We start from the raw sequence: 27,737 nt of genomic DNA, 5'->3' as shown, positions 1-27,737 counted from the left end.
TAGGAGGCATGCCTCTCTGTGTACAAAGACGATCAGGGAGTAGATGTGGGTGTACTAACAGAGCCAAGCAGTGCTTTAAACGGGCCGGTACTCGCCGGTACTGAGTACCGGCACTTTTTTATTTTGAGAGCGACAGTACCGGCACTTCTCAAGAGAAATGCAATACTTTTAATTGGAGAGTACCGTTCCATTTCAAGCACTAGGGCCACGGCTAAAAAACAGAATATGAGAAGGACATGAGAAATGATCTGTTGGTGTAAAGTATTCTCTTATGCTGCTCAGGGCAAGTTTTTATTTTCCATTTTGATGGCTGTACATGTGGGTAGGCAGTGTGCATTATCTCTCTTGGGGACACACACAATCATACACTGCTAGCGTGTTTCAAAGTGTCTGCTGCCTTATTCCCTATGCATTAAGTTATCTCATTGGTTTAGGGTTTTGTTTGTTCTGTTGATGACAGTGGACACTTTACTGGCATCTCAAAAAAGTGAATAGCTCATTATGTTTACCATAGCCGAACCTTAGGATTTCACTCATGAAAGAAACTCTTAGAAAGTTGCAATTCCTAAATTAAAAATATGATGTTTTATTGGGGCGTGGCTTGGCCAGCTACAATGGCGGTCGCGTATTAGGCTCATTTGGAGTCCTCGAGGGGGTGGCTGCTGGTCTGGTGGGCACACTGCTTGATCCCAGCGCTACCGTCTACGTTTGGCCCCCGGGCTGGTGGCCCCTGACCTCGGAGGCGCCCACTGCATCAAGATGACGCGTGATAAAGGAGCTGGCGGTACCACCAAGCAGGGGACCCTCAACAAGTACACAGGTGCGGGTGCTGCAGCCGGGTCAGCGACATTGCAGAGCCAGGTCCCTGATAACGCGGCGCTTATGGCGGCCATTACCCAGTCCAGGGACATGTTGGACGCCAAGATCGGGGTCGTAGGGTCCGATGACACACTATTGCGGCAGGACCTGCGAAATGAGGTTGAGCATATTACGGGGACTGAGACCCACATCTCGGAAGTGGAAGACGACGTCACAACCATAAAAAAGAAAGTCGCGGCCATGGAGAAGATACAGAAGGGTCTGGCACTGCGGGTCGAGGATGCAGAAGGGCGGGCCCGGCAGAACAACCTACGCTTGGTGGGATTCCCGGAGGGATGAGAGGGAGAAAACGTGGAGCGATTCTTAACTCAGTGGCTGGAGGGCTCGCTCCCCCGGATACGCTCTCTAGTTGTTTTGTGGTGGAACAGGCCCACAGAGCTCTTTTGCAGAAACCTCCCCCGGGAGCTCGCCCACGGCCAATCATTGCCAAATTCCTGAACTATTTGGAACGGGACACTATCCTGAGGCAGGCCAGGGTTAAGTCCTCCCTCACCTGTGATAACGCTTCTATCCTTATCTTCCTGGATTACACACGCCTGGTGCAGCAGCAGCGACAATCCTTCTTGGCGGCCAAGGCTCGCCTCCGGGACCTTAAGCTTCAGTACGCGTTGCTGTACCCGGCCCGGCTGAGGGTGATCTACAGGTCTCGCACACTGTTCTTTGATTCACCGGAAGAAGTATTTAAATGGACGGATGAAACTGTGAGAGTGCGACCCCACACGCCACCGGGCAGGGATTCAGACTCCTCAATATGCCTGGCACTGAGGGGGAGGGCGGATATCCCCTAGTTCCTTGCGTGTGATCAGCTGGAATGTGCGCGGGGCACTGGATAAAGTGAACAGAGGGGCTATCCTACAATATGCTAAGCGGGCCGGGCCCATATGCTTCTGCTCCAGGAAACACACCTCTATGTCTGCAGCGGTTTGGGTATCACCAGGTGTTCCACCGGGCTCGCTGGGCGTTGCAATCCTGATACATCATAGGGTCCCATACATACATGAGAAACTCTGGTCGGATGCACAGGGCAGATATATCACTATACGGGTAGGATTGGGTGCGATATTTTGACGCTCAGCAGTGTGTATGCTCCACAGCCACTACAGTGTTCCCTAGTGGAATGACTCTTAACGCTATGGGGAGCCATGCCCGATACCTTGTCTGTGGTGGGAGGGGACTGGAACGATGTGATGGAACTGGGACTTGACAGGTGGAGGAGTGGGTGGGGGGGGGGGCCTTTGCACTTGCTGAGAGCTTCGCAGCGTATTATGAGGACTTGTAGGAGTCCAAGGAATGTCTCGCATAGGAGACTATTCAAAAGTTTATAGATGATCTCAAACCCCCCCCCCTCAGGACTGTCTCGGATGGGGTACGGGAGCAGCTAAAACCCTGTCGGATGACGAATTGGGTACGGCCCTCGGGGAGCTGCGTCCCGGGAAGGCTCCGGGCCTGAATGACTTCCCGAGTGAATTTTTTAAACAATTTTTTGTGCGGCTGGGCCCCCACTTGCGACCGGTGGTTGAGGTGGCGCATGAGAGTGGCTCGCTTCCCCCAGACTGGAGGCACGCGGAGGTGGTAGTGTTTCTTAAGCCGGGCAGACCTCCAGAGCAGCATGCGTCGTATCGCCCCATATCCCTCCTTAACATGGAGGCCAAAGTGCTGGCCAAAGCTTTGGCCAACAGACTCAAGTTGCATATCACGGATCTGGTGCATCCGGATTCATCCCTCAGAGGGCGACCCGCCATAAGATCAGACAAGCACACATTGCGCTATCGGCCTGGAAACAGCTTGAGGAGCTGGCAGCATTATTGCTAGCGGACATGGATAGGGCCTTTGATTCCCTGAGTTGGGTGTACCTGTTCGCTCTGCTGAGGCGCCTTAATCTTGGTCCGCCCTTTTTGGCCTATTTACAGCCGTTATATACGGATCTTACAGCGTCGGTGCGGGTGGGGTGGCGATATCTTGTTCCTTCCAGATCCAGCGTGGCACACGTCAGGGATGCCCCCTCTTCCCCTATCTGTTCGCACTTGCCATGGAGCCATTGGCGGCGTGGGTGCGCATTGATGCTCAGCTCAGGGGGTTCAGATGGGCACCAGGTCTTACTGATAAGATAGCACTCTATGCAGACGATGTCCTGTTCTTCCTTACAGATCTTGATAGGTCGGGCCGAGATTATTACGTATCCTGCAGATCTTCGGTGAGACCTCCGGGCATGAACCTGTGTAAATCTACATTGTGGGTCCTGGGTGCTGGACAGGGGGTGGGAGACTGGGCATCGACCCTTCAACTTGCATCCAGGGGGATGAAATACCTGGGGGTCTATCTCTCGGATATACAAGCTGTATCTAGGGAGCGGAATCTAGCCCTGCTGTGGGAGCGCACACAAGAGGATCACAAGGCGTGGTCCCGCATGCCCGTGACGATCTATGGCAGATCGGCTATTTTCTAAATGGTGGCGCTCCCCAGTCTTCTTTATCAATTACAGAACCACCCCTATCAGATTTCGCCCCGTTGGTCCCGGCAGGTTAATTCGGCGCTGGGTGGGTTTCTTTGGGAGGGGGGGTGCAGTCCAGGTAGCCCTGCGCACGTGTTTATCCACTTACACTGGGAGGCTTGCTACGTCGGATGTCCTTTTCTATTATCAAGCAACACACTTGCTAGTACTTAACGAGTGGTGGTACGGAGATAGAGGTGATCCGGCATATGTGGTCGAGCGACACCTGTTGGGCACTAGGCCCCTGCACATGCTGTTGTACTCCGCACCATTGCGAAGTTGCCTTCCCTAGGCCATGCAGGTAGTGTTCCATGTCTGGCGGCGGGCTCAGAGTGGAATGGGGTGGTGGAATGTTCTGACCCGGGAGACTCCTCTTTGGGGTAACGGGTGGTTGCTTCAGCTGGCGGCGCTACAGGGTTTCTAGGGTTGGGACTCTATAGGAATCTCGTCCCTAGGAGACGTGATGGCAGACCTGACACTCAAATCCTTTAAAGATCTTCTAAATGATTATGGAATGCCGTGGTCCCAGTTCCTCAAATACTTGCAGTTTAGACATGAGCGGTCACCTCATCTGGAGGGTCTGGTTTCCCTTCCTGATTTTAGCCCGATAGAGGCGAAGGTGTTTATGGGGGGGGACTACCAGATCGCAAGATCTATCGCATATACCAGACGCTAGTTCACCATTGTTCCACCGATCTCCAGCGGCTCCAGACGGCATGGGTGGGGGACGTGGGTGACCGGGAGGGAGAGGACTGGGCAGAGGCTCTGGCAAGCCCGCGGGGGCAGCTATATCCACACGCTTACGGCTGGTACAATTCAAATACCTACGTTGTGTATATTTCACTAGAGTGCGACAGTGGAGGGCAGGAATGATCGGGTCTCCCGAGTGTCTCCGGTGTGGGACAAATGAGGGCACACTTATACATACAGTCTGGGGCGGTCTTGCGCTGCATAGATTTTGGAGGGGGGTGTTCTCCTGTCTGTGAGGTGTTGGCATGGGAGATTCCGCGCACGCCACGATTGGCCTTGCTGCACGTGGTGGAGGGCATCGGGGGCAATAGATATAAACGTAATTTGTTGCTGCTAGGTCTCACGCTGGCGAAGAGGGATATAGACAGGGTTTGGAAGGCGCCCCGGGCTCCGCCCATGGCTGCATGGCAGTCCAGGATGGACTTTTGCATGGGGCTCGAGGTACCGATTTTCATTGCCAGGGGATGCCCCCGTAAACATTGTAAGATTTGGAAAAGGTGGGCGGACTACTGGGGGCTGGAGCTTGACCCGCCGTGGGAGGAGGTCACCCTCATGCCTGTTTGATTGGGGGAGGGAGATGGGGATATGCAGGGTGCGGATTTGGAAATGTAATCCTTTGGCCGTGGAGGCATATACGCAATCGGGGGTGGTTAGTTTGTGTTATAAAAAGTCAACTGCACTATTGTTGATTTATTGATGTGTGCAGTAGTTTCCGGGTTGCGGAGCTGTGTAGTATATGTGATCTGTGACAAATAAAATCGGTAAAAAAAAAAAAACTGATATGATGTTTAGACACAAAGATTCATTTGGGCAAAAATGAAAAAAAAAATCATACAGTGAAATCCGGTTTTGCCCAAACTAGCTGTTAAATGCTAAGCATTTGTAAACTATGTCTGCCCCTCCTCCTACGAATATACTTTTAGCAGTTTGAAGCCTTTGAAATATGAAAATATCTAGTAGTATTTATTTACGGAACACAGAATGTGGAGTTAATTGCATATTTGCATGCAAACAATCAACAAACATGCAGAAAAGTAATCACCAGAAGCCATAACCTGGTTTAATCGCCCCTACCTCTTTTAATTATCCCTCATCCTTGAGTTCATGGGCACACATGGCATCGTTGACCTCTCATGTAGCAGTGCTTTAAAATGATTGGATCATGGTTTGATAGTATTTAAAGCATGCTGCAAGCATCTAGGATTGCTCAATTCTCAACACAAACGTACCCGACAATTCTACAACTAACAAATCAAAATCAAACCACAAGCTAAAGACTGACAACATAAGAAATGACCTCATCATGGATGTAAGCCGATTCCCCAACCACACAAGAATGGCTAACACACAACCTAAAAACATGGCTTCCTGGCAGTACTTCGATACCTACTCGGAAGAAACAATACACAAACTGCTCTGCACCTTGAAGCCCTTTAACCACCACACAGACCCTCTACCTGCTAATGCTGTAAAAGACTTCATCCCCTTGCTCCTCCCTCTCTGGACCAAAATCATCAACTGCTCCCTGCAACAAGGCCTCATTCCGGACTCCCTCAAGGTGGGGCAAGTCACACCTATACTCAAGAAACCTACAGCTGATCCGACTGACCTAAACAATTACCGACCCATCACCAATATCCCCACCCTGGCCAAACTGCTGGAGAAATGTGTCCAACTCCAACTAACAAGACACATTGACCAATTTGACCTCCTCAATTCTCATCAATCAGGATTCCGAGCGAAACATAGCACGGAAACAGCTATGACACACATAATTGATGACGCCCTCCAAATTCTTGATCGCAATGAGTCCTGTCTCCTCATCCTTCTTGACCTCTCGTCAGCATTTGACACGGTCAAACATGAGAACCTGCTGGAACTGCTAAGCACTAGAATGGGTCTATCGGGAACGGTTCTCAAATGGTTTTCGTCCTTCCTACACAACCGGTCTCAGAAGTTCAAGATCGATAATGTGCTATCTTCACCTGTGCCTGCGGATCTAGGTGTTCCACAAGGATCCTCCCTCTCCCCCACTTTGTTCAACCTCGTCATGGAACCGCTCGCCACCTTGCTCCAAGCTTCTAATGTCCAATTCCATATGTACGCCGACGACACACAACTGTACCTAAAGCTTCAATCTCCGGAAGATATCAAACATCTGAACTCCACGCTTATTAACACTCAATCTTGGCTTGCCGATAATCACCTCAAACTAAATGCTCTGAAAACTGAGTTCCTTCTCATCTCACCCCCGGCGAAAATTTCCACCACCCAAACATGGCTTAACAACCTAACAGCACTCAATGTCCAACCCACCATCGTGGACTCAGCGAAATCCCTAGGCATCACACTGGACGCCAAGCTCAACATGCAGCAACACATCAGCAAAGCCACAAAAGCAGCTAATTTCCAAATCAACACACTGAGGAAAATCAAACCCTTCCTCCCGACTGAAGACTTCCGAACTGCTGTACAAGCGTTAGTCATCCCTCGAATCGACTACGGAATTGTGACCCTCAGCGGACTCCCGCTATCCACAACAGCACCCTTAAGAGCCTCCCTGAACGCTGCCGCAAGACTCATTACTGGCTCAAGAAAACATTCGCATATTTCCCCAGATTTAAAGTCCCTAAAATGGCTGCCGTTTGAAGCCAGAATACAACTAAAAATTGCAGTTATGACACACGCGGCCGTGCACCACAATGCACCCAACTACCTCGCTCAAAAATTGTCCATATCAGGAGGTTCGAGGTCCAATAGAAGCTCAAAAAATCTACTCCTGAAACCCCGTAGATTCAGGAAAGAGAAAACCTACAAGCGCTCCTTCTCAGGAATGGCACCCAGGATCTGGAATGCGCTCTCGCCTGAAACTAGGCGTATCTCCTCCGCTGCACTCTTCAAGAAAGAGGTGAAAACCATCCTTCTGGCCAAGATCTCCTGAACCTTATAGGTAGTGGATCAGAGACTCTACATTGCCTTGTATCAATGCTCACCTTGTCCTTTGGCATTATACCTCTACTTGATGGTGACACTACTACGCTACTTTCGTCCTACCGACCAATATATGAGACACATTGGGTCACTGATTCACCCTCCCGATGCCCTCACTCAGTGCGCTCTCTATACTAAAACACTGGTATAAGCCTGCCACACACCCAAGGTGTACCTGAACACCTATGTAATGGGATCCATGACTTGTGCCGTTTTATTACCTGTTCACCTGACTGTATATTGATATGTTTTATGTATTTTATTATTATCCTTTCATGTTAGTGACTACTACATTGCTCCCATTACCTCTGTTCTTTCCTACTGCCCCTACCCTGTCATTGTGAAGCGCTCTGATATCTGTAAGGATCTTGTTCGCGCTATATAAAACTTTGAATAAATAAATAAATAAAATAATTCCACTACAAACAACACATCCCCTCCACTACTAACAAATAAACATAAATAACAAACAAAATCATTTACAGTGCCAAAAAAAAAAAAATGTGAAACTGATTGCATTGGAAATGCTTCTTATAAATTGGTGTGGATCTCCTAGAGTTGTGTGCGTCATTTATTGATCAATATGTGTATGTGCAATTGTCTTGCACTCCTCTGTGCTAAGCCCAAGGCTGCTCGTAAGCACCCTCCCCCCCCTCCCCCAATAGAGCACTTTGCAATTGAATAGCAAGCCCCTGTCCAATCATAAGGGAAACCCTAGACTCTTTAGGCAGTGTATCATGGTTCTTGAAATAGAACATAAAGAGCCAGCTTCCTACACTTGCATACAAGCTCAGGATCTCAGGAGGCAGCCGCTCTCTACGGAGCGCCAATTCCCTATTACTGGAACTCTCAAGATTCAGAAAAAAGGCGACCTACTACGGCCACACATTCTCAGGAGCTGCACCGAGAATTTGGAAAATTCTCCCATGGAGATTTAATCCAACCAATTGAAACGCCTCCAAAAGAGCTTAATCAGATTTTGCTAACCAGATTCCTGAACTAACTTAACATGGGATTGTTTGAGTTTGGAGACCGTTCTACACCCTTGATGTAATCTTATGAGTTGCTGGCGACTCTGCCACGCCGTCAAGAGGTCGTTCTGGGTCCATGAACATCTGTTTTCGGTTGTAGATTACTGTATGCTATTTGACAAGTAATGAATTGATTAATCAAGCTTAATTAACATGAAATGTTTTGGATTTTTCTCCAGTATGTACAGCCCTCCAATACCTTTGAGTCATGATTGCCGTTTACAAAATTCTCTAAATAAAAAATTAACATTTCTGTAGGATAACACAAAGTGATGCCTACAATTTAACATTTAGAAACAGAAGTGGACAGATAGGAGAGGGAGCACAAAAGGTCTTGGAATGTACTGTGCAGACTGGATGTTTAAGTATACATACTAACCTCACAGTAATAGATCTGGTGGCTCTTTTCAGGTTTGTCTTTTTTCTTGGCGAATGATGAGTTACCATCCTCTTTCGGGTTGCTCATTTTGGAACAAAGCACGGATCAACTGCAAAAAATACACCACTTTTACATTTATCAAAACACTAGAGTTGACATTAACAGGACAAATAAAGTATGCCAAATAGCAAGGACAATAAAAACATGAATTTGACCACAAGGCAGAGTAAAAGTATAAGAGTAATTCCAAAGAGATTGGTGTGGGTCCACTACATTCGATGGCACATTATTTCTAAAACCGGAACCTAAAAGAATTTTAATTCGACCTTCTTATGTAAACTTAACATTGAATTAAAGGAAAAAGGGAAATTTCTAGAGGAAGTTAAAGGTAACGAAAAAGTAGTGGGCCCATTTTTTAACTCTAACCAATCAGGCTGTCGATTCCCTTAAAACGCAAACCCTAGATTTACAAGTAACTACACTATAATAATACACGCTATAACTGGTGGGGAGGCATACAAATATTAAACTCACATCCAAACTTTTCAACCTGATTTTTCTTTCCTTTATAACAAAATATTACAACTGCAAGCAGGTATGGAGGAATTTAAAAAAGAATGGAACAGCCATTCTTTTTAGATCTTGTCTGCAGCAGCGCTTGCAAGAGCTATTGTATACAACAGGCTTACAGACCTTCTATTGATTACCAGAAGTCTTTAAATTGCGGACCACATTCCCCTGGGGTCTGTAGATACTTTCCTATGGAGGGGGGGGTCTGGGAATGTAGGGGGTGAAAGTGCCTTTCCAAGTACATGTAAATGAAGATGGTCTGAAAGTGCAGTATTGTTGATATGGAGCGTTTCCACCCTGGCTTCATTTACACACAGCCTTTGAAGTGCACGGAAAAGTGTGGGAACTGATCAGAAGCAATGTGGAGGGGTCAGTGAGTATGGTTACAGGGTCTATGGCTACTAAAAAATACAGAACAAAATAGTATAAGTATTTAGTTTTTTTCACCATATGGTAACTGTAGGAAGCTGGCTCTGTATATACTATACCAAAGTGAGATATAGCGTGCACAGAGTCCAGTGGAACCCCAAAGGTAGGCAGAGGTAAAAGCAGATAGCACCTTACTATCTATTTGTGGTTGTGTGGGCGAACAGTAGGGTTTATCAGAGGGTAGTGTTAAGCATTTGTCGTACAAACTCAGCATATGATGTCACACACTCAAAGGCTGAAATTCAGACCAATAGATTTTGTATAAAAATATGCTTTTTGTTATTTTATTTCCTGAAACCAAGCAAGCCTGACACAGGTAAGTGATAGGTACTTTGCAGTAATATTGCAGTAATAAAACAGTTTGTAAACAGTTTGCATTGCAGTTGTGTATATATACTTTTGGTTTGATTACAGTAGAATTACTAGTAATGCAATGCTTTGAAATATTGTACATATACTTTGTATTGGCTTTTCAGTTTAATGTCAAGTAGATTACTTTACAGGTTACTTTTCTTACAGTGCAGTATACCTGGATACTGCACTGGGACATTTCCTGTAAACAGGTTAATGAAAGCATTTTGGCAGCACGCGATTCCCAGCTCGCACTTCTCGAGACCCAGGCTGCCCAACTCAAGACTCTGCCTCATGAGGACAGAACCGAGGCTCAGGATAGGAGGCTTACGTTTCTAAGAGATGAGATCAGACAGACCTCCCTGGAGGCTGGCAAACTGCTATGCAGATCTTCCGTAGTCCGAGTGGATTGGTGGGGAGATGAAAATAGGAAGCTCCTCCATCGCCTGGCCACCTACCCTATGGCCAACCGTATAATCCCGGAGGTGATTGACTCAGGCGGCGAGATCCATAGTGCCCCGGCGGCCGTGACCCAATGCTTTGCCACCTACTCCACTCTCTATTCAGCTCAGACACCTAGCCTTTCACTCTCAGAGCTCCTCCGGCGTGAACGGTTCCCTCTTTCGCACCTTAGTGAATCTGAGGCAGAGGCGCTTAACGCCATATCGCGCATGGCAGCAGATAAGACACCTGAACCGAACGGGCTCCCTCAGGAGTTTTACGCGTCCTACCGGGACACCCTGGTTTCACCTCTCCTGGAGATGTACCAAGAGGCGGTGGACCGCGGCACCTTCCGTCCAGAGACGGACTTGGCCACAATTGTGGTGATCCCCAAGTCTCAGCACCCCTCGAACTGTTGCTTTGGAGCTTAAAATATTTGCTTCAGTCTTAGTCAACCTCATACAACTGTACTTGACCAGTCTGGTCCTCCCAGACCAATGTAGCTTTATGCCCCTCAGAGGGACCAGGCATTGCCTCAGACGCCTTCACCTTGCCCTTTGCGAACCGGCACCTGCTGTCCCCCTATTTGTGTCTACTTCTCATAGACTTTGAGAAGGCCTTCGATTCAGTGGATTGGAGCTACCTGGAGGTGGTGTTGGTAGAGATGGGCCTTGGCACCCCCTTCCGCAACCTGGTTAAGACGTTGTATTGTCAGCCACGGGCTCAGGTTCTAGTCAACGGAGCTCTGTCCCATCCCTTTCTCATTAGGAGGGGCAAGAGGCAGGGGTGCCCCCTCTCACCGCTTCTTTTTGCATTGGCAATGGAGCTCTTTGCTGGTCTGGTCCGTTCTGATCAGTCTCTCACGAGGTGGAGATGGCCCGGCTTCGAGGAGAACAAGATCACACAATATGTCGACGACGTGCTGTTTTTTTGGTGGACCCTACTCGATCCGGACCCGATGCCTTTGGGCCTTTGATCTCTTTGAGCGCACCTCGGGCCTCCGGTTAAACCCGAAAAAGTCCATCCTGGTTCCCCTTCACCTTTCACAGGAGTGCTTTGATTGGCTGTCGACTATCCCTCTTCGGCGGCAGTCCTTCAAGTACTTGGGGAACTGGGTGGCCCTTCTCCCCGACCTCTCCTGGTCACTTAATGTCACCCCGCTGGTTAAGCGAGTCCGCGCTGCCCTCCTCAAATGGCGAACGCCACCACTGAACCCTCTGGGCAGAATAGCCCTATTTAAAATTATGATTCTTCCCAGATTCCTATATATGCTCCAGAATACGCACCTCTTGTTCTCCAGATCCTTGTCCAGATCCTGGTTTCGCGAGATGGACAGCTTGGCCATCAAGTTTTTATGGGGAGGGTTGAGGACCAGGCAGCCCCTGGCCCAACGCCGGATCCCACGCTTTGACAGAGGTCTTGGGATGGCGAGCCTATATCTTTATTATTTAGTAACTCGACTCCTTACCGTGCATGACTAGTTTAATGGCGGCTGGTCTGACCCAGCGTATGCTCTGGAACTGCACACCCTGGGTTTGTCTACTATTCAGGGGATGCTATACGGAAACCCTGTTTCCCAAGCTCTCCCGGAGAACACACACAGAGTGTTCTTGCCCTGGGGTGCCTCCTTGCACCATGTACACTGGTCGGATAAATTGACCCAGTGCACTCCATTGTGGTGCGGTACCAGACTCTGGGAGGTTGCTACCCTTTTAGGATTCTGACCATGGGATCTCATTGGGATTTCCCTATTGGGTGATGTCTGGAGTGGAACCCACTTACGCTCCTTCCAGGACTTACAGACCCAGTACTCCCTTCGCTCTTCCCAGTTCTTCCGATACCTGCAGCTACGCCATGCCCTCGGCTCCCATATCTCAGAGGGCATCTCCTTACCTGAATAAAGCCCACCTGAGGCTCAGGTCCTGACTGGTAATCTGGGTAAGGGAGGAATTTCACACATCTACCGTTCTCTTACAAACAACACCTCCAACTCACTATCTCAACTCCAGGACAAGTGGGAGGGTTGGCTTGGGGCCCTGGAGGACACTAACTGGAGGAACGCACTGATGTCTCCCAAAACAATTACAGTCTCAGCGAGGCTTCGACTAGTCCAAATATACTACCTTCATGCTGCCTATCTTACACCGCTGCGCCTCCACCGCGCAGAGCTTCGGCTCGATGCCTCCTGTCCCCGCTGCCTTCACCCCCAAGCAGATTTTTATCACATGGTATGGCTTTGTTCTGCAATCAAGAGGTATTGGGAATCTGTGACCGGAGAGATAGCTGAGGTCCTGGGCTGGGAGGTTCCCCTTGAACCGCTGAATGTGCTTTTGGGCATCACAGAGGGGTTGGATGGCACCAAGGCTGAGAAGCTCTTTCATAACAGCGCTGATGGCCAAAAGGGACATTGCAGCTCACTGGCTCAATGGGACTACACCTACATTGGCGCGCTGGCGAGTGGACTGGTGTGCCGCACAAGAACGACCTCTATATGTGGCCAGAGGGTGCCCCAAAAAGTTTTGTTGAATGAGGGGCAAATGGGTCGGGTGGTACAGGACTAACAGGGTTTAATGTACAGTCCAGGACTGGAGTGGGAATGCCAATATCTTCCCCGTATATGTCTGCCTTTGCATGTCACCGTGATGAGTTTCCATCGTAGCCTTGCTTTATACATTATAACCATGGTTGGTGCCGTTATCTTTGTTGCGATTTAAAATCAATAAAAATTGGTTATAAAAAAAGTGTTTTGGTTATTTTGCTACAGTTTTAGAAACTTTTATAGATTTTTCAACTCCACACTTTTCACAGAGAAACAGTCTATGTTATCCTAGGGAGGAAAATATGGTTATTGTTTCAAATGTAAGTATTCAGGTTGTGGGAGTTGGTATTCTAGGAGTAGGCTCAGGGGTCCCCAGGGTCAAGGATGCACTCTTCTTACACCATTATCTGCTAATGCAGATATGTTCTCATGTGTAATATACGGCACCCTGCCTTAGGGCTGTGAAGCCTGCTGTAGGGGTGACTTACAAATATTACATACAGTGTTAGTGGACAAGCCACACAGGGTTGTGTGTCATGTTGTATGTTCACTTTTGTCGGCACCAAAACATGCAGCCTGCGATGGCAGCCCTGCAAGAGTTTGTTAAGGGGTCCCTTAGGGTGGCACAATTCGTGCTACAGCCCTTGGGGACCCTCTTTAGTACCTCAGGCCCTAGGTACCAGGGGTACCATTTACTAGGGACTTAAAGAGTGTTAACGGTGTTGCCAGTTGGTGACACAATTGTACAGTTTTGGGGAAAGAAATCTGGCACTGGGAACATGATTAGCAGGAATCCAGTGAACTTTCAGTCGAAATCTCATCAGGCAACAAGCATTAGAAATGCAATAGGTCTCGCAGCATTAGAGTTAGTGCTTTTAGAATTGTTAATGGTTTTTTTTGTAAATCTTTAGCATGAGGTTGAGGGTGAGTGAGGGTGAGGGGTTGAGGGTGAGTGAGGGTGAGGGTGAGGCTGAGGGGTTGAGGGTGAGTGAGGGTGAGGGGTTGAGGGTGAGTGAGGGTGAGGGGTTGAGGGTGAGTGAGGGTGAGGGGTTGAGGGTGAGTGAGGGTGAGGGGTTGAGGGTGAGTGAGGGGTTGAGGGTGAGTGAGGGTGAGTGAGGGGTTGAGGGTGAGTGAGGGTGAGTGAGGGTGAGTGAGGGTGAGTGAGGGTGAGTGAGGGTGAGTGAGGGTGAGTGAGGGTGAGTGAGGGTGAGTGAGGGTGAGTGAGGGTGAGTGAGGGTGAGTGAGGGAGGGAGGGTGAGTGAGGGAGGGAGGGTGAGTGAGGGTGGGTGAGGGAGGGTGAGTGAGGGTGGGTGAGGGTGGGTGAGGGTGGGTGAGGGTGAGTGAGGGTGAGTGAGGGTGAGTGAGGGTGAGTGAGGGTGAGTGAGGGTGAGTGAGGGTGAGTGAGGGTGAGTGAGGGTGAGTGAGGGTGAGTGAGGGTGAGTGAGGGTGAGTGAGGGTGAGTGAGGGTGAGTGAGGGTGGGTGAGGGTGGGTGAGGGTGGGTGAGGGTGAGGGGTTGAGGGTGAGTGAGGGTGAGTGAGAGTGAGTTAGGGTGAGGGGTTGAGGGTGGGTGAGGGTGGGTGAGGGTGAGGGGTTGAGGGTGAGTGAGGGTGAGGGTGAGGGGTTGAGGGTGAGGGGTTGAGGGTGAGGGGTTGAGGGTGAGGGGTTGAGGGTGAGGGGTTGAGGGTGAGGGGTTGAGGGTGAGGGGTTGAGGGTGAGTGAGGGTGAGTGAGGGTGAGTGAGGGTGAGTGAGGGTGAGTGAGGGTGAGTGAGGGTGAGTGAGGGTGAGGGTGAGTGAGGGTGAGGGTGAGTGAGGGTGAGTGAGGGTGAGTGAGGGTGAGTGAGGGTGAGTGAGGGTGAGTGAGGGTGAGTGAGGGTGAGTGAGGGTGAGTGAGGGTGAGTGAGGGGTTGAGGGTGAAGGGTTGAGGGTGAAGGGTTGAGGGTAAGTGAGGGTGAGTGAGTGAGGGTGAGGGGTTGAGGGTGAGTGAGGGTGAGGGGTTGAGGGTGAGGGGTTGAGGGTGAGTGAGGGTGAGGGGTTGAGGGTGAGGGGTTGAGGGTGAGTGAGGGTGAGGGGTTGAGGGTGAGGGGTTGAGGGTGAGTGAGGGTGAGGGGTTGAGGGTGAGAGGGTGAGTGAGGGTGAGGGGTTGAGGGTGAGGGGTTGAGGGTGAGTGAGGGTGAGGGTGGGGGGTTGAGGGTGAGTGAGGGTGAGTGTGGGTGAGTGAGGGTGAGTGAGGGTGAGTGAGGGTGAGTGAGGGTTCATTCAGCGGTGTAGACAATGTAGTGGCAGCAGGACATGACGTCCCTCTCCAGACTCTCGCATCAAGGCGCTCTATCAGAGTACAGACTTTCCTATCTTGAAGGGAAAAGTAAACTCGCACCAGAGTATTCCAATATAAAAATCCATAGCTTTAAAATCGGAGACCCTTCAAAGTATACGCACCTTATAGCTTGGCGGCGCGACAAATAATTTGTTTGTGCAGAAAGAAAAAGGTGTGTTATTGATAAAGATGTGGTTCCTCATTTAAAACCGCCGGGCTACCTTGGCAAATAATTCACACTCATCCCCCACAGCCCAGGTAAACCGACCCTGCTCATATTGAGCCCGCAATTCCACCCTGTTCATGAATGAGTAAGAATAAGGTGTAAGTAATGAAACGCTTACCCTGCTGCAGCCTGCCAAAGTGTCAACTCCGACAAAAGCCCTAGCATTCCTCCCTGCCCTGTTGCCAGGCCAACTCACAGTGAGGCAGGAAAGCGAGAGACTGGCTCTAATAACCCCCTTTGGAGGAGAGAGAGAGAAGGAGCTGGGAGGCGACAGCAGGGCGGAGCTCCTCTCGGCTTCTGTTAATGAAACTCCAGGAAATGAGTCAGTGCCTACTAACACATCCCTTCTATACAACTGGGCATCAAGTTACCGACCACCCACTCAAAACAGGAGTGCTCTGGGACAACGGCTGCAACTGCCTGGAAGAGTAAAAGGCGGAGAACGTGGTTGCGCCGAGTGCCAGGGCCCAGAGGAAGGGGCAGGTCGGAGCAGACGACTCGAGAGCACCAGAGAAAAGGCATAATGGCAGCCTCCATGGGAGGCGGGCACACTAGATTCAGCATGACCAACTGTCTAGTGGCCCCACGCCATCTGCTGCGCCGTCAGCCTGTCCCGATTCCAAGACGATCGCAAACTGCATTTTGGGGCTTGCAGTTTCGCTTTTACACTTGCAAGCCTGGACTCAACATCCCATCATGCAAAGTGCTGGAGGTTAAAAACGTCAAGCATGCCTTTAGGCGTCTAGGACATGAGAGCAACTACAGAACACAATCAGAGGTCCCGTCCAACGACAGTATTCAAGGCGACCGTTTTTGTTGAGTGTGCTTTGAAACAGACTTTAATCGCTTGCGCGTCCTTTCTATAAAAGCTTCATTTCAGAGTATAATGAAAACATGCACTTTGTGCTGCGCAGCGTCCTTAGCACTAGAAACTGCATACAGTACTTGATAGACAACTATTGGCAAACGTATCTACTCAAATATGGCGACTGTCTATGCCTACGTGAAAAGCCTAACCGTTTTAATGGGGCCGATTCAAAACCACCTAAAAGTAAAAGAAAGTCTCGGAAGATGTGTAATGCGGTTCTCTATTGTGGCTAGACCGGAATAACATTTTATGATGTAATCCGAGATACATAATCTTGTCAACAAAAAAACGATACTCCCGAAAATAAATAAAAAGTAGCCTATACACACAACACTAATTAAGAAAGGAATTGAATTAGCCAAGCCGTGTTTTGATGTTTTCTCAATCTTTCAATTACGTTTAGAATAGCTTCTCAAGATGGCTGGCCGTCTATGTTCGACATCGGTAATCGTGCCCTTAAAGGTAATCTAACTGCAGCCAATGCGTAGAGTCACTGCATGTTCTGGAGGAAAAGGGATACCAGCTGATCGCAATATGTGGTGCCAGGGAGCGCTTGTTCCCCGTACCTTGGCAGCCCAGCCCGCTTTCAGCTGGAAACACGCCCACGTCCCGCAGAGGAGTGAGCCTGGGACAGGGGAAATATAACGCTGTACAGAACGAAGCTAGACTCCTGCTGTGAAAATATGCACGACACCGTAGAAAGAAGTAGTCGCAAACGTGATTCTGATGATCCATTAGAAAAGGCTTGTAGTAGGAGCAATGAGGGGGAGGAGAAATGCGCTGGGGTCAGGCGGGGGAGGGTGGGTTTGGAATGACGAGCTCGCGAGGCGGTGTTGGCGGGGAGGGGGCGGAGCGGGGGAGAGGGTGTGTGTGAAACGAGACGGAGGGGAGAGAGGGGAGGGGGAGGAGAAATGCGGCAGGCAGGCAGGGGAGGAGAGGAGGGGGGAGGAGAAATGCGACACGGCGGGAAGGGGAGGGGGCGGAACGGGGGCGGAGAGGGGAGAGAGAGAGTAGGCAAGGGTAAACAAACACGGACGTGCACGCGCCCGTGACTTTTAAGGTCAATGCGCATGCGCATAAGCTTAATGCGCATGCGCATTGACCTTAAAAGTCACGGGCACTGCAAGGAATCGCCACGATTCCTTGCAGTGTGGATAAAGTGTGGATAACTCGCTATAGTCTCGCCTTGCTCGATGCGCATGCGCATCGACAGGCGAGACCTAAAAAGTGGTGGTGGGGGGGGGGGGGTGACCATGTCAAAAAGGGCGGCACCTTCCTACACAAATCCCAAACTAGTCAAGCGCACAGGCGACAGTAGCATTGATGAGTATATAACCTGGTAGACTTGCGGAGTTTATCATCCTCTAGACAGTTCTTATCCATCATTTCAAACCACCAGCATTATTATTTTTTGCCTCCCCACGATCCATTGCTCCCTCATTCCCCCCCGCCCGATATGCTCCTCTCACCAGTGCAACCCAGAAGCTTGCAGGGATAATTTGTCATTTACCAGGATTTCAAATGCTTATGTTCATGCCAAAGGGGGATCATATCAGTCAGTGGAGAGCACAGCTTAGAGAGGCAATACACAAAAGCTGTATTACAATATTACTTCTCCTTAGTTTGTTTACTCGGGCAGTACTCATTAGATTTCCCACTGCATTTATTTGTTTTGCAATGCACAAGTCTCCAAACCATCCTCTGAAAAAGTAGCCAGACTAAAGCAAATCTCATTTCAGGATCAGCCCAGAAAGGCGGACAGAAGAAAAATATCATGAGGACATCTAACTTGCAGAGCACCATACTTTCTTGCGAGACGCTGGAGACTTGTTTCTATATACCCAGTCCAACTATCCTTTCATAATCAGGGTCAACACTTGCAATCAGCTAGATCAACCAAGGGCACAGCCTATCAATACCGTAAATAAATAAATTGCAAAACTGCAAAAAGTAAATGGTCTTTATTTATTTCACTGCCTACGCAACAATAAACAGGGATGTGGAATTCCTATAGCCCGACGCCCAGGACATATTGTTTGTGGCCAAGGGAAACCAGTTTTAATGTGCATTTTGTCCTTGGGACAAGCAGGCCCAACCCCCTGCAGCACAGACCCTTTGGATGCCAGTTTGCAGTACCACATTAAGGATCAGGGAAGGCTACTGCCTGTAGTTGAGTTAATATTTGTGTGCATATGTTAATGCGGTTCATTAACTGAGACACGTTATTATTAGGCTTCGCGCTCTCAGTAAATTCAAGTTCTGATTGCACTACTGACTGTCGTTCCAGAATAAAAATGTGGACACACGGTTTCTAAGTTTAGCAATATGAGGCTTTGCTGGGGTCTTCTTTAAACAAAATGTCGACGCGTTTCAGCCTTCATAGTAGGGGCCTCCCGGACACTAGGCACTCACACGAACAAGGCCTGGCACCATCACCTGAATCAGCCCGATAGCAGATTTACCCAAGACGTGCCATCCACCATTAGTACTGTCGACCACTACCCTCACATGGGACGGAATTGTTCATTAGCCTAGTCCTGATGAGGCCCGTACTATGAGGGCTGAAACGCGTCGACATTTTGTTTAAAGAAGACCCCAGCCAAAGTACTTTAAGTTGTGGAAAACATTGTGTACAAGGAGTAAAAGGATTGAAGATGGGTCTAAAAAGATATGGACTATTTATACTCTTTGTGTTAGGTCTGGTGGAGCTTACTTTAGAGGAATGCGGTGTCTGTGCATATAGCGAGCATCCCTTTGGAAGAAAATTGGGCTACAATATTTAAATAAGGATATACCTTTGGATCGATGTATATATATATATATATATATATATATATATATATATATATATATATATATATATGTGTGTTTGTATATTTTTATGTAAAAAGTGATGTGTAAATATATACGTTTCTTTGTTCATTCGTTTTAAATGGGCCTACAAATTATATAAGCCCAAATCTAAAATCAAAAACATTTTAAATTAAATTGAAAAACAAATAATAAAAATCAGTATTTAGTGTTCTCTCTGTGGGGGTGGGAAATTTTACTAAAACAAATACAAAAATGTATCTTGTTTAAGATAATATATTTGTCATAGGGGGAGACAATTGAGCTAGCTCACCTATTACTATAGATTTCGCTACTAGTGTCCTAGGAATCATTTGCTTTATTTGTGAGTTGACCTTTCCGCTATCCCAGCACACCCACACAGTTGCATTTTACTCACGCCTCTAAGACCGGCTCTCCCCGCCAAGAGGAAACATGCAAACTCACTCGGTGTGGCGGCTGGCTGCGGCACGGTACTGGAGCACTCCAGCTTCTCAAGATTTCTGGCAGCACGATGCGGGGCTTCCTCCTCAGGCATGGGAGCCCGCACTGCTATCTGCTGCTCTCCCGGGACTTCAGCTCTTGCACTCCACTTCCTCTTTGGTGCCGGGGCTCCCTCTTCATCACGGGTGCCCCGGAAGGGGACAGGCGCTACCTACACCGGCCGCACGTGCGAGCCGCAGGGCACGCAAAAGTAACCTGTACTTCGCATGCGCGGGCAACCCTTGCCCTCCCAGGTCTCCTCCCCGCCCGAATGTGGAGCTGCGCCTGCTTTCTATTTTGCCGTGCCTCCGGAGCCTGAGACGGGGCTGTGAACTATCGACAGAAGCGATTGCGTTAAAGTGGTCCCCGGATGAAGTGCTCTCACAGTGCTGCCCCTGTTCCCTCGGTGGCCTCGGGTTTGAGTCCCGGTATGCACTGCCTTGAAATAGCGCATGAGTGAACATCAATGGGGGTCAATCAAGGTCGAGTGGCATTATGTGCTTTACCTCTTATGAAATTGTGGTGATCCGATTACCACAGGCTAAATGCGACGGGCGTGGAAAGCGGCGGGGCCCGGTGGAGCCAGCCCGGGGCAGGATTAGCGGGTGCGCCTAGACAGGTGTTTTTCGTGGCGCTGACTCGTGCACAAGCCTTGCCGAGGTTCGCTGCATCTGTGGAGGGGCAGGGAAGCCGGTCTGCCGGGTTAAAAATACACGTGAGTGAGGCGAGGTGCGCAGTGCCCGAGACCCGCAGAGGTTGCTCTTGGCCGAAAGTGTGCGTGATGGTGCCCGCGTTATTTTTACACTCTTCCTATTTCATCACTTAGGGGACGGGGGTCAGGGTCCCAAGAGGTAGCACAGGTCTCGGAATCAGTACCTCGAAAGGGTCCCATGGGTGGCTTGTCTCCTCAGACTGACCACAGACATGTGACCCACTCGGGTTCAAATCCTCCCAGCTGTAAATACCTGGGCAGGGCAGGGGCCGTGCCGGGGCCCTCCGCACTGGAGCCGCTGCGAGTAAAGGTCAGGCCGGGGTGGCCTCCGAGGCCTGCCCTCCTCTCTCCGTCCTGTCTGCCGCTTCTCTCAAAGGCTCCATCATCCAGGACGGCACCGGATCTTCTGCAGGTAGGAGCAGGCGGGGCACTGAGGGGGCTGACCTGGCAGCGGGGGAGCGCTGGGACACCTGCACACTGAGCTACCGCGGGGACGGGGGGGGGGGGGGGGGAGGGGGGTCTCTCGCGTGGCCCCGGACCTCTTGGCAGAGTGTGGGGGAGTATAGCTATAGAGCATGGGGGTCGAACTGCACCCCAGCATTGACAGTGACACCCTGTGTAGTAGAGCTTCGGTGGGTCATTGTGCCGAGGGCAGAGATGTGAGGGGCAGACAGCACTAAACACCACAAAGCGAGCTGAAGCGGGTCCTCTCCCCGCCCCCGTCCTTGGCACGTGCATATCGCGATGCAGGCACAGGCTGGTAGGAATGTCTGGGAGTGCGGACACGATAACATCGCGGGCAGCAGGGGCCGTGCAGGGGGTGCATAGAGTCAAGCGATGCTGCAATTGGATCTCAGAGGGGTGCCTTGGAGCATCCCTTTACGAATGGCTGTCCCCCCGGGCCTATTACATACATTGTGTGTGTTCGAATGGATAGTTATGCATGCTCTGACTTGTGGGGCGGACGGCGTCGCCTCCAGCATACTCATGTCCATTCATTGCCAGATGCGCTTCTTGCGCTCCCGCCTCTGCCCCATCCCGAGGCAGCGGTGTCCGGGGCGGCGCGCGCTGAGCACCGCCTTGTCTCTTATCGCACGGTCTATGCTCTGGCAAGGGGTTACATGTGGGTAGACTGCTGATTTAAAGAGGGCCGGGCCGGCGTCTGGCGTGGCTCTAGCACAAGCAGAGCCATCCAAAGATTCAACATGTCATTTCCGAGTCTCTCAGTTAAGTACACATATTTTATTACCACACCGAGTATCATTTATTGAAAGCAATATTTTTTAAACATGAAGCACTCAAAAATCACCCCATGCTCTGACAATGTTGCCACGAGTTAACTGTGAAGGGACATTAGTTTGTAATACTTATACACAAGGGAGGTATTTGCGCAGCACAGATCCTACGCTGAATTACTTTTGCTCTGTGAAGAACAATGGTGCATAGTAAAGTCATTTTGCCGTGAATTACAGTTACATCAAATCTCAAGGCGCTGGGGTCATTTTGCCGTGCATCACACTTTGATCAAGTAGGTATGCCGGGATAAGAGCCCAGGTTTCCTGGTTACACAGTGTGTAATTCCACAGCTCCCTTCTGCACTCTCGCGCTGTGGCAGTCCCTCACTAGCTCACTCCTGTCGCTTTAGTTAGTTTGTAAATGACAATGCCTTTTATTTATTTGCATCAGTGCGTAAACAAGCACTTTGTACTTATATTCCATGCTTATGAGAAGCAAGGCTGGCAGTCTCTTTTACTGCCAACCTTGCTCATCGTAAGCAAGGACTATACATTCTAAGTGCATGTTTATGCACCGATTGCAGGTTTTAAAAACAAATAAATAAAAGGGATAGTCATTTACAATGCCAATACCTCAAACTTTAATAATGCGAGACCTATTGCATTGTAAATGCTTGTTTTTTAACCCAGGTGGAGAGACTGCAATGTATATAGATTTTGGGGACCCAAGCACAATACTAGGTAGGAAAGCAAAACAGATTTATGTTGTTATGCCAGAGGATCCTTACAAACGGTTAATGTCATGCTTCGTGAAAAGACAATGTATGTTATTTTGTGAAGTGCAGGGATGAAGATAAAAATCTGATATGAATAAAGAATTTCATTTCAGATGCTCCATAGACCTGAGACATGCATCTGGTTCTCTTTTTGGAGTTCTTAGTTGCATGCTAGATAACAGCTTTGCTTTTTGCAGATAAGTGAGGGACAGTTACAAATAAAATGACTAGGAGACATGAAATCAAAAAGATCAATCAAACCCTGGTCATCGCTCCTGTATTTGCCCAGCAATATTACTATTAAGTCAACCCTTCCATGGGCACGCTAATGATGGTAACAAGTGGTGAATATAGGTCCAGGTTGATCTTCTATGGGCGTACAAAATATTGTTTGATGGTTCTTCTAACAGAATATAGTTTCAACCTCAGCTCAAGCTTACTGGTCCATTCATTTATGCGACCAATGACACCAACCATATTAAAAACTGTTAGTAAAAAACATACAATTTGTGAGGCTCTACTGTACTATTAGATGCAAGACATTTTATTTCATTGTTCATTTTGGTTCAGGTAAGAGACTCGGCCACTATTTTATGATAATGTATTTGGCATTAACAAGTATGCAGGAGTGTGGATTCTTACTACCTTCTAGGCAATGCATCATATTTTAAAGATTCAGCTGGAAGATTAGTACCCCGAGTATCTGCCTCCTAAAATAAATTGTAGCTCCATTGCATCTACTACAAATGTTATGGAAAACAATTACTGAGGTCTACACTCTTTGGAGGAAAAGAAAACCCACATATAACCCTGGAAGAAACCAGATTTCCTAGAATGCAAATGAGACTTCACCAGCAAACTATCCAGCACTATCAAGGACTTCTGATTAACGTGATTGACATTAGATTCTCATCTGAGTAAATCATGGAGTTGCTGCAGACTTTAAGCACTAGTGTCCAAGATAGCCAGTAATTTATGAATTATTATTTCAAATATGAGAAAGAAGAAAACACTGAAAGCTACAACACACCGCCCTATAAAAAGCAAAAACAACAATATATTGAAGTCCACTGAAAAACTCAAGCAGTTTGTTTCAGCAGAAACAAAGTCTATGCAAGTATATGCTCTGCAGTGTAATTACATGGCCGTACAGGAGTAGAAGAGTGTAAAACCAGTGGCTGCAGAGCATCTAGTCACTATCGGTCAAAATACATTAATGGCGAGTTAGTGTAGGTACATAATGCTGCCACTGGTGAAACTGCTAAGCTGGTCACAACTGCACTGGTATCAAAGGCAGCCTCTCTCCTATCACACAACTCATTGCACTGGAGGGCCAGGAATTGCGCCACTGCAGTGAATACATGCTAATCAGACAGGCATCAATCTGGTCAAACCGGCAGTGCACAACCACCTGCCAGTGACTATGACCACGCAGCACACTCTATCATCATCATCCTGAGATCAACGGAAGACATGAAGTAACAAGAGGGACTACCAGCAACGGTACATATGTCCAACTGTGGCACAGGCTCCAGCACCCCAACCCATTACTGATCCTTACATTTGTAGCCTGAACTCTTTTTGACCAATTAAATCACTTAACATTCTTTTCATTTTTTATAAGAGACAATCCCAAAATGCCACCAAACGCAATCACGATTAATAACTAAAGGGTAATCATCTTTGTCCCACCCATTGTAAAAATAAACAAGCACTGGCGTTGCCAATAGGTCTCGCAGTAGGAAAGTTGGAGCTATTGGTTTTGTAAATGACAAAGCCCTTTATGTTTTAAAAATGATAAAAAAATAAAAGGCATTGTTATTTGCAATTATAATGGCTCCAACTTTCCTACTGCGATACCTATTGGCAACGTGAGTGGTGTTGCGTGTGTGAGCGGCGTTGCCTGTGTGAGCGGCGTTGCCTGTGTGAGCGGCGTTGCATGTGTGAGCGGCGTTGCGTGGATGAGCGGCGTTGCGTGGATGAGCGGCGTTGCGCGGATGAGCGGCGTTGCGCGGATGAGCGGCGTTGCGCGGATGAGCGGCGTTGCGCGGATGAGCGGCGTTGCGCGGATGAGCGGCGTTGCGCGGATGAGCGGCGTTGCGCGGATGAGCGGCGTTGCGCGGATGAGCGGCGTTGCGCGGATGAGCGGCGTTGCGCGGATGAGTGGCGTTGCGCGGATGAGTGGCGTTGCGTGGATGAGTTGCGTTGATGTGGGAGTGGTGTTGCTTGGGTGAGTGGCGTTGCGTGGGTGAGTGGCGTTGCGTGGGTGAGTGGCGTTGCGTGGGTGAGTGGCGTTGCGTGGGTGAGTGGCGTTGCGTGGGTGAGTGGCGTTGCGTGGGTGAGTGGCGTTGCGTGGGTGAGTGGCGTTGCGTGGGTGAGTGGCGTTGCGTGGGTGAGTGGCGTTGCGTGGGTGAGTGGCGTTGCGTGGATGAGTGGCGTTGCGTGGATGAGTTGCGTTGATGTGGGAGTGGTGTTGCTTGGATGAGTGGCGTTGCGTGGGTGAGTGGCGTTGCGTGGGTGAGTGGCGTTGCGTGGGTGAGTGGCGTTGCGTGGGTGAGTGGCGTTGCGTGGGTGAGTGGCGTTGCGTGGGTGAGTGGCGTTGCGTGGGTGAGTGGCGTTGCGTGGGTGAGTGGCGTTGCGTGGGTGAGTGGCGTTGCGTGGGTGAGTGGCGTTGCGTGGGTGAGTGGCGTTGCGTGGGTGAGTGGCGTTGCGTGGGTGAGTGGCGTTGCGTGGGTGAGTGGCGTTGCGTGGGTGAGTGGCGTTGCGTGGGTGAGTGGCGTTGCGTGGGTGAGTGGCGTTGCGTGGGTGAGTGGCGTTGCGTGGGTGAGTGGCGTTGCGTGGGTGAGTGGCGTTGCGTGGGTGAGTGGCGTTGCGTGGGTGAGTGGCGTTGCGTGGGTGAGTGGCGTTGCGTGGGTGAGTGGCGTTGCGTGGATGAGTGGCGTTGCGTGGATGAGTGGCGTTGCGTGGATGAGTGTGGTGTTGCGTGGGTGATAGTGGGCTTGCGTGGGTGTGAGTGGCGTTGCGTGTCTGAAAGTGGTGCTGTGTGGGTGAAAGTGGCACAGAGCCTTTGATGTGGCCTGGCGCAGGAGAAATGCTGCTGCTGGGAACAGATGGCCTGGCCGTGAAGCAGGGGGCGGGGCAGCGCTGGGGAAGCCTGTGGGAGGGTGATTGATGCCTTGGATGTGGGGCGGGAGGAGAGCCTTTTGCGAGCCTTGTGCAGGAGAAATGCTGCTTAGGCTATTGCTATTGTAGGCGATGCGATGTGGGTAAGTATAGAGTGCAAGCATGGTGAAAGGAGATGCGTGGAGGATGGGGGCGGGCTTGGGAAACAGAGTACGGCCGGCCAGAGTGCAGGCATGGTGAAAGGAGATGCGTGGAGAATGGGGACGGGCTTGGGAAACAGAGTACGGCCGGCCTTAACAGAGATCTCCTTCCCAAAATGTCTAATTGACAACGCATTTCGTTTCACGCAGTATGCTGCTCTGTGAGCAAGGACACGCTGTACTCTGCAAATGTGGGAAAGTGGGCAATTTTATTTATGAAGCTTGCAGAAACGACATCACCATAAATTATACCATAAAAGATATATTTCTCGTGGCAAAATTGCAAAAACGTTTTACTTTTTCAAAAAGTCTAACACAATTAATTAAAATATTCGAAATCGTAAAAATAAATGTGACTCAAATAACAGATGAATGAATCAGCCTGCAGATTTCAAAGGACATTATTGTAGGCGATGCGATGTGGGTAAGCATAGAGTGCAGGCATTGTGAAAGGAGATGCGTGGAGGATGGGGGGCGTGGAGGATGGGGGGCGTGGAGGATGGGGGCGGGCTTGGGAAACAGAGTACGGCCGGCCTGCGGCCGGCCATGAATAATTAGGGGAGGAGAAGCCCTTTGATGTGCTGGGCTGGCCCTGAATGCGCGTGCTTGTTCACGTGAACTTCATGAAAACCGCGAGGCTGAAAGCCCTTTGGTTTGACTTGTGTTTTGCCGACATGAATTCTCGCTCCGCTCGATGCGCTTGCGCACATCGATAGGTCGCGAGACCTAAAAAAAAGAGGGTATGCATCTTAGAAGTTAGCATAATTCACCTTAATCTCCATTTGGACAAAGTTCTGCCAAGCTCAGACAGGATGATACTACAGCAAAAATGGAAACTATGTTTAATACAAGGTAAACATGCGACAAAAATGCCCGGTTACTCACCGGTAATAACCATTACTCCGAGTCCTGGTCTCCCCGTCCCATTCCTGATACATGAGCAGCTAGTCTGCTCTACAGAACCCCTACCTATCTGAGCTGTTGGCACTTCCCCCTAGGATGACGTCACCATCACGTGACTACAAAAGGGGGAAGTGCCGGAAGAATCATCCTGAAAATACCAAAGACAACAGAACGAAAAACATACAATCACCCACAGAAAACCCAAACCAGGGAGGGAGGGAAGGGATCAGGAATGGGACGGGGAGACCAGGACTCGGAGTAATGGTTATTACCGGTGAGTAACCGAGCATTACCTCCTCGTCCTGGTCTCCCCGTCTCATTCCTGATACATGAGCCCATACCCAAGCACATGGTGATTGTAAGAAAAAAACAGACCAGAAGAATGTCAGAAAAACAGGTCCATTTTAATCAAAGCAAACAGTACAAAATCATAAATCAAGCACTGCAGACAGGACACTAGTCCCAAAGGCAGCGGAGGCCGCCATCCCCAACTCCAGACGATAATGGGCAACAAAAGTGTGGGGAGAAGCCCACGTAGCAGCATTGCAAATGTCTCGCAAAGAGGCACCCCTGAACATGGCCCAGGAGGACGAAACGCTCCGAGTCGACCGACCCTGAACAGAAGAAGGCAGTGGACACTGGACCGAATCATAAGCAGAAACCACTGCGCCCTTGACCCAACGAGACTAGGAGGACAAAGAAGGACGAAGCCCCAGACCCGACAGGCCGTAGGTGACGAACAGGGAATCAACCTTACGGAAACCAGCCGTACGCTCTAAGTAGATGTGGAGAGCCCTCAACACATCCAAAGAATGGAGCAGCACCTCCTCAGGAGAGGCAGGAGCAGGAAAAAAAAACACAGGGAGAACAATATCCTCCTGACAGTGAAAAGTGGAAATCGCCTTAGGGAGAAAAAACTGACTCGGTCGGAGAACGACCTTGTCAGCGCAGAAGCGCAAGAAGGGGTGGGAAGCCATCAGCGCACCAATCTCACCAACCCTACGCCCAGAGGTAATGGCCACCAGGAAGATAACTATGGCAGAAAGGAATTTCAGGGCCACTGAGTCCAAAGGCTCAAACGGGGGACCCGTCAAAGCCCGCAGAACCAAGGGCAGATCCCAAGGAGGCACAGGGGAACGGGAGACAGGACGTTGAAGCAAGAAACTCCTCAGAAGGCGAGCCACCAACGGGGATACAGATGAAACAGAGGAACCC

The 27,737-nt window shown here is 49.6% G+C and overlaps 1 protein-coding gene across 8 annotated transcripts in view; it reads right to left on the bottom strand.

Moving 5' to 3' along the window:
• The window catches only part of LOC147723150 (uncharacterized), a 518,006-nt gene that overhangs the window by 268,784 nt on the left and 221,485 nt on the right, over positions 1 to 27,737 (bottom strand). For 7 of the 8 annotated variants that reach the window (XM_086965540.1, XM_086965536.1, XM_086965533.1 and 4 more), the window contains exon 2: positions 8,522 to 8,630. The exons of the other annotated variant lie outside the window; for it this stretch is intronic. Coding sequence is in view for 4 of the 7 variants with exons in the window: in XM_086965536.1 (XP_086821662.1) it covers positions 8,522 to 8,608 (87 nt within the window). In the remaining 3 variants the exon portion in view is untranslated. The remainder of the gene's footprint in view (positions 1 to 8,521; positions 8,631 to 27,737) is intronic. 8 annotated transcript variants of the gene reach the window in all.

Source organism: Lissotriton vulgaris, chromosome 4_1, assembly GCF_964263255.1.
Source record: "Lissotriton vulgaris chromosome 4_1, aLisVul1.2, whole genome shotgun sequence".
Lineage (NCBI taxonomy): Eukaryota > Metazoa > Chordata > Amphibia > Caudata > Salamandridae > Lissotriton > Lissotriton vulgaris.
The sequence above is the reverse complement of the archived record's forward strand: the minus strand, read 5'-3'. Positions and strand labels throughout refer to the sequence as shown.